The sequence below is a fragment of the Colletotrichum truncatum genome (assembly GCF_014235925.2).
Source record: "Colletotrichum truncatum strain CMES1059 chromosome Unknown Contig_0007, whole genome shotgun sequence".
NCBI classification, from domain to species: domain Eukaryota; kingdom Fungi; phylum Ascomycota; class Sordariomycetes; order Glomerellales; family Glomerellaceae; genus Colletotrichum; species Colletotrichum truncatum.
This window is the reverse complement of record NW_027222404.1, coordinates 913,320-919,001: the sequence shown is the minus strand read 5'-3', so window position 1 is coordinate 919,001 and position 5,682 is coordinate 913,320. Positions and strand designations below refer to the sequence as shown.

Below are 5,682 nucleotides of genomic sequence, written 5' to 3'. Positions count from 1 at the left end.
GGGTAGGGGGGGCATTCTTTATTATTATATAAGAGGAAATAGAAGTAGAAATCAATTGAGATTTATAAAAGCCGTTTCAGTTTAGTTTGATAAAACCCAATTCCTCCTTAGAAGGGAAGAAAAAGACCTACCATTTGAGATTTGCAAAAGCGGTCGTTTAGATGGTTTTGCAAATCTCAAATGGGAGGAATAGCCAAGAAACGTAGGCTAGTAGGGCGGGCCGGCTTTATGTCTATGAAACGGAGGCAGGCCTCTTATGGCTGTGAAAAGGTGGGGCGTTAGCAACGCTGGCCTCACCGCCTTCGCCGACTTGTACCTGTGGGTCACCAAAATTTCTAGCCAATCACAACCTTAGAATGTGATGCGTCCCTAAGGATGATGCTGTCGAATTGAGGGTTCAGAACGATGTATATTCCGTTATGTGTGTAACTGTCTAAGGGCCCTTCAGGGGCGCGTAGGGAAGGGGGTATGCCACCCCCTGACCCGGGGCTCGGCGCTCGGAAATAGTGTTCTGCCGAGCGTTGCCGAAGCCTCGCGTAGCGCGCTCAATCTGACACACCCCCTCAGGGGAGCGCCGAATCGGGGCTTCCCTGCCCTCGAGTCGCCCTCTCCCCCTCGTATTTAGATTACACTGCGTTCAGAGCTCTTCTTTCGCTCATCCCTCGGCTGGTAGGCTTTCTACTGCGCTGTCTCCTCTCCTTCTGCTAAGAGGACGTTTTATACGTACAACTCGCGTACCACAGCAAGTCACGAGCTTCCCGTGGCACTCGGAGCGCGCTTCTCGTGGTCTTCGACCGCCCAGACGTCTTCCTGCGCGGCTCTCTTGGCCCACGCTTCTTCGTCTTCTTCTAATTCGCGTCTCCGATTCCGCTTCAGGAGCTCTGCCTGTTCGCTCATACGGACCTGCTTCCGGAACTCGCGGAACTGTGGGAGCGCGAGACTCTTCGTCAGACCGTCTGCCATAAGCTCTGACGACGGTGTGTATGCCACGGATACGCGCTTCGCTGCGACCTCTTGTCGTAGCCAGTGGTTGTGAATATCCACGTGCCGTAAGCGCGTCTGAAGGGTCACTAGATCCGTTGTCACCAGTCGAACGGTCTGTAAGTTGTCGCATTGGATCTGAATCGTGGGTACGCTGCGCTTTTCTGCGGGAAACGTCGCTTCCGGCGCTTCTTCTGTTGGAAGGTGTACGTTTAGCGCGGAGATCAGGCGGCTTGCAAATAGCGCTTCCTTTGCTGCTTGCGAGAGGGATAGCAGCTCAGCTTCCGTCGTAGATGTGGTGACCGTGGCCTGTTTGTTAGCGCGCCACGCAACGAGCCCGCCGAATAGCTTCATAGCGAGCGCCTGAGAGCTCTTCCGATCCAGGGAGTTGTCTGCGAAGCTGGCATCTGACGCCACGATAAGCGTGTCTTCCTCGCTGCCGGGTTCGCAGCCGTATTCGAGGCAGAGGTAGCGGGTGGAATAGAGGTAGGCGAGCGCTCTGTCCGCTGCGCGTTGGTGTTTCGGCCCGGGATTCTGGTTGAAGCGCGCGAGACGGCTTGCCGCGAACGCGACGTCGGGTCTCGTCATTATTGCGGCGTATAGGAGAGTCCCGACCTTCTTCTAGTACTGGTTGACTTCCCACGCGCTGGCCTCTCCTTCGTAGGGTAGAAGCTCCTCCAGGACCATAGGAGTGTACGAGCGCGCTTCAGAACCGTCTTCTAACGCGTTAGCTGTGGGTGGAAGCAGCCGCCTCACCTTCTCGGCGTAAACTGCCTGCGAGAGCCATAATCGGCGTGTGGCTCGGTCTCGTATGACCTCGATTCCTAAAAACCACTGGAGGTCTCCGCCTCCTTCGAAGTGGTAGCGCTTCTGTAGCTCAGAGACCTCCCGCAGCGCTGCCTCCTTGCGCGCGCGGGGAAACGCCAGTACGCAGTCGTCCACGTAGAAGAAGAACATGACTTCGCCTTTTTGCCAGCAGCAATTCTCGCCTGCCACGCGTTCGAATCCACGTTCTACGAGTCCCTTTTCTAAGTGGCGTTGCCACAGGAAAGGGGAACGTCGTAGGCCGTATAGCGCCTTTCTCAATCGCAGGATTCTTCCTGGAACGCGGTAGCCCGGCGGAAGCTCCATATAGACGGTCTCGTCTAGATCCGCGTGGACGAAGGCGTTTACCGCATCGTATTGTAGTAATTCTAGGTCAAAGCGCGCGGCAACGGCCATCAGAACTCGGAACGACATACCTGCGAGCGTCGCGGCGTACGTCTCCCGCGCGTCTCTTGCTTGCTGGTCTCCTCGAATAACCAGGCGTGCCTTGAATTTGGCTAATCGCCCGTGCTTATCAAGCTTGTAAGTGTATACCCAGTGGCATCCGAGGACCTGGTAGCCGCGCGAGGCGCTTCTTGCGACCTCTTCCCACGAGCGGGACTCCTTGTGCCCGTCTAGGTGGCTTCTTTCAGCGCGCAGGAACTCCTCCCGGAAAGGGTGACGTTGCAACTGATCGTGAGACGTTGGCAAAGGGGCCAGATCCCTCCAGTAGGCGCCTTTCTTTCGGCCTTGCGCTTCCACGCGGGAGCGGAGCTCGGTCGGCGCCAACGCAGTCACCACATCCCGGTTACCGCGCGCTCTGAGATCCTTCGTCTCTTCTGCGAGCGTCTGGCTCCGGTCTCTGTGGGAGCTGGGCTCACTTGTCTCAAACGCTTCTACCACGGAGCAACCTTCCTGGGATTCACTTGCCTCTTGCTGACCTGTAACTTGGTCTTCCAAAGGGCCTTCATCCGCGCCGTCATTCCCGGATTTCACGGTGAAGGTTGCCTCGGAAACCCTCTCAGGGGCGCGCGGCTGGCCAGGCACAACGCGATCCCTTCGTGGGCCGTCTTGACGTCTAGGGTTTTGTTTGTGAAGCGTCGTTCCAGCTAGAAAAGCGGCTTTGTACGACGTCCGTGGTGTGACCTTCTTATAGATGGGCTTCGTAGCGGGGATATCCCGCGTATGCTCTTCTCCCCACCCCCTCACGTCGAGCTCGGTGAGCACCGCGAGAAAGGATGTGGGAGGCGACGCCTCCGGCGTCGGAAAGGGCTCAAACCGCGCTCCCGTGTATTGCCCTTCCACTTGCTTAGGCGCGTCCGCTTCAGCGTTATGGTGCCCGAGCGCTTCTGCTGCTTCCAGGGCAGGCTCACCGGGATCGGCGTGCTCTGAGACTTCTTCTGCTTCTTCGTCAGCGCTTTGTATATAGTTTTCTGAGCCCGTGGTCTGTCTGATCAGCTCCTCTATGCGCTGCTGAATCGCCTGCAGGTCGAGGTGGTTGATTTCTTCCACTAGGGACCTGACGTTGCCGTCGAAGTGGCATTTCTCGTTAAACACCACATCGCGCGTGGTAAATACTTCACTACGCAGGGGATTCCATATCCGGAACGAGTTGCTTGATGTGTAGCCGACTAGGTAGCCTATCCAGGCACGCGGAGCGAGTTTCTGGCGCCTGTTGCGCTTCAGCTGCGCATCAGTAGTCATTGCGTACGCTTTGCACCCATATGAGCGCAGATGAGAGAGGTCTGGGCGCGCGTAGAAGCCGCTTTCCTCGTGCCAGAACTGTCTGTGGAAGCGCTCGTACGGCGACTTCCACCCCCTGACTGCTGACGGCGTTCGGTTGTAGACGTAGGTGGCTGCTTTCGTGACTTCCGGCCAAAGCACGTCCGGTAGCGCTGCGCTTCTAGCCATTGCCCTCGCGCGCTCTTTGATAGCTGCCGCCCCGCGTTCAGCGCCTCCATTCTGTGACTGTGTATTAGGAGCCGATGGCTCTATTGTTATCCCGCGTGCTGCTAGCATTTGGGTCACGCGTAAGTGCTTTTCGAGCTCCCCATCGGTCTCCAGGAACTTCACTGATATGTCGTAATGGGTCTTCAGGAGCTCCAGGAAGTCCGTCAGGGTCGTTAGCAGAACGTCAGTAGTGCGTCCCGTAAGGTAAAAGTCCCACGCTAGACCGCTTGCGCGGTCCACGATGATCATGGTTGACGTGTACCCTTCGTAACCTTCTTCGTAGTCGTGGAAGTCCAGTGCGAGCCTCTCACCAGGCTTTGCGCGCTTCAGGGATTCTCGGGGCGCTCGGCGAACCATCCGGCGTGCTTTGCTTTCGCCACAAGCGTCGCAGTCAACTGTTGTTATTGGACCACCCCCTGAGGCGAGCCGGACTCCTCGCGCCGAATTGGCCAGGTGGCGGATAGCTTCCGGTCCCGCGTGGCCTAGTCTGCGGTGCCAGAGTTCAGCGCTTGCGCTGATTGCTTTCCTGCGCGTCGCCGTTGTGTAGTTGTGCCTTCTGCGCGGCTTGGGGTCGTCTGGTGCCGCGCTTCGCGTGACTGGCGCCGTTGCGAATGCCGCGTCGATCTTTCGGTAGTCCAGGACTTGCTGGCCAGCAACTTCTGTGAGAGCGCAGAGAAACGTTCCGTCCGCGCGTCGTAAGCAGTTATTCCGGGGACTCATATCCCACCAGAAGCCTCTCCTGCGTAGGCGCGTGAGGGAAACCAGGTTGCTCGCGAAGCCGGTACAGAGTGCGACGTCGTAGAGGCGGAGCTTCGTAACAGTGCTCCCCTGCTCTCTGACTCTGATGTCGACGGTTCCGTATGCTTCGATAGCCACTTGCTGAGCGCCTGCCCATAAGTAGTCGCCTGCTGGCGCTCCTGACAGTGTGGTGAACCACGAGGGGTCGTTGAATACATGGATCGTTGATCCAGAGTCCAGGATCGCCGATCTGAAGAGCTCGTATGTCTCCGGAGCGGTGTGGAAGGCACTCGGGACGGTCCCCTTGCTTCGGCCATATAGTCAGTGTTCTTCTTTCGCTGGTTCTCTCACCTTCCTGACACGGTTTGCGAGCGTTTCGTCTTTTCTCATCCGCTCGTCGAGGTTCGCGAGAAGCTCTCTACTCGGCTCGTACCACTCAGGGCGCTCCCGTTCGTTGACGAGCCAGCACTTCGAGAGCGGGTGAGGTTTCAGGCACGCAGGGCACAGCCGGTTGCCCTCGCTCTCCCCATCGCTTCTCTTCCGCGACCGGTCTCTGCGAGCTCCTCCTCTGGAGCGCGTGTTTCCTCGAGATCCCCGGCTGCTTCTCATTGGTACCGTTAGGCGCGCGGGGGAAGTTCGTTCCCCTTCCTCTTCGTTTCTTGAAGTGGCTTCTGTGGTAGGACCAAACGCTCCGCGTCCGGCCTGCTTCTTCGGGTTGTGTTGAGAGGTTGTTTGTAGGAACCGCCGCGCGTCTGACAGGACTTCTCCAACGCTCAGTTTCTCGCTTTCGACGCGTTCGTCCTTGACGGTCTGGTATGAGAAGATCCATGTATCGGCGTAGCTGTGGCTCACGGCGTAGGTGAATTCCGGGAACCATATACTGGGGAGCTCGGTACCCGGGACGCCCGCCGCTGCTGCTTCGTGGATTGATTCTTCCCACTTCGTAAGCCACTCTTCCAGCTCTTTCTTCGTTGCGAGTCGCTTCCGCTCCGGTATCTGGAGCGCTCTCTTATATGCTTCGCTCGCGGCGGTGCGTCTCTCACGAGTGGTTATCCCTACGCGTTCCTTCAACGCGTAGACCCAGCGGTCCAGTGCGCGGTCCGCGGTACAGCAGCTCTTGAGGAGAGAGGTGCTGACTGTATCTCGGACCCAGTCTTCGAGCACGCGAATCCCTTTCAGGAACGCTTCATGGGTCTTGGAGCGCTCCAT

The 5,682-nt window shown here is 57.8% G+C and overlaps 1 protein-coding gene across 1 annotated transcript; it reads right to left on the bottom strand.

Annotated features, from left to right (window-relative positions):
- Positions 1–4,794: 4,794 nt before the first annotated feature.
- Positions 4,795–5,682, bottom strand: CTRU02_210641 (gag protein; the record flags this gene model as incomplete). Its single annotated transcript, XM_036722106.1, has 1 exon — positions 4,795–5,682. The coding sequence occupies one exon, from the start codon at positions 5,680–5,682 to the stop codon at positions 4,795–4,797; it is 888 nt and encodes a 295-aa protein (XP_036586478.1).